The 825-nt window shown below is 59.5% G+C and overlaps 1 protein-coding gene across 1 annotated transcript in view; it reads right to left on the reverse strand.

Annotated features, from left to right (window-relative positions):
• Positions 1-173, reverse strand: part of Serinc1 (serine incorporator 1) — a 21,253-nt gene extending 21,080 nt beyond the window's left edge. Inside the window, exon 1 of the mRNA XM_010638245.3 lies at positions 57-173. Coding sequence (XP_010636547.1) covers positions 57-95 — 39 coding nt within the window. The 5' untranslated portion in view covers positions 96-173. The remainder of the gene's footprint in view (positions 1-56) is intronic.
• Positions 174-825: the final 652 nt, after the last annotated feature.

Here is an 825-nt window from a genome sequence, read left to right on the forward strand (position 1 = left end):
TCGGGTCGCCCTCCTCCGCCCGCACACCGGCACCCCGAGGCCCAAGACCGCCTTACCCAGCTCGCCACCGAGCACAGCCCCAGCACGCCCCCCATGGCGACCGCGTCCACGGGGACGATGCCAACAAAATGGAGACAGTTTCTTCCTTGGCTGCCTGGGATTATTTACTAGCGAGACACTTCCGGCGCAGAGCCCGTCCCGCCCCTCGCGTGTGCGTCACTTCCGCCATGGGGCCAATGGGTGTGGCAGGAGCCCGCGCCGGGATTGCGCGTGCGCAGGGACGGGCAGTTGTTTTCGGTGCTGGGTGGTTTCCGTTAACCGCCGGTATCCGCGGTACTGGGCAGGTCGTAGTTTCCAAATGAGAAACGACCGTGTAGTTGAGTCTGAGCGCTCGCGGGACAGGCGCTGCGGTGACATCCGCGGGTGTGTGCGGAGCGCTCCTCTCCTGACCAGCTCGCCTGTCCCTTCCGCTCGTTTCCGGTTTTCCTGCTCCTGCACCCCTCTCTCCATGCGCTCCCGTCCCATTCCCGCGACCCGCCGCCGGGGACGAGTTTCGTGTGGATATTTATGTTCTTCGGGCTTCTTGAGTTCTGTCTGACTTCTGTTGCCCTCGGTAGATCCGTGCTCCCCCTGAGTGCCATTCAGTGCCGAGACGGGCGGGCCTCGGTGAAGGTGTTCTTATAAAAGTGCCGGCTCTTACTATTTAAAATGATTGATCTTTGAAGATATTCTGAGGGAGAGATGTGACAAACAAATAACTCCAACTTGAAAGAGTCATTGCCATACTAATAATGAGATAGAACCCTTAACTCCGGGTCCGGACGA

Source organism: Fukomys damarensis, unplaced genomic scaffold (genome assembly GCF_012274545.1).
Source record: "Fukomys damarensis isolate Sample0158 unplaced genomic scaffold, DMR_v1.0_HiC HiC_scaffold_14, whole genome shotgun sequence".
Taxonomy (NCBI): Eukaryota; Metazoa; Chordata; class Mammalia; order Rodentia; family Bathyergidae; genus Fukomys; species Fukomys damarensis.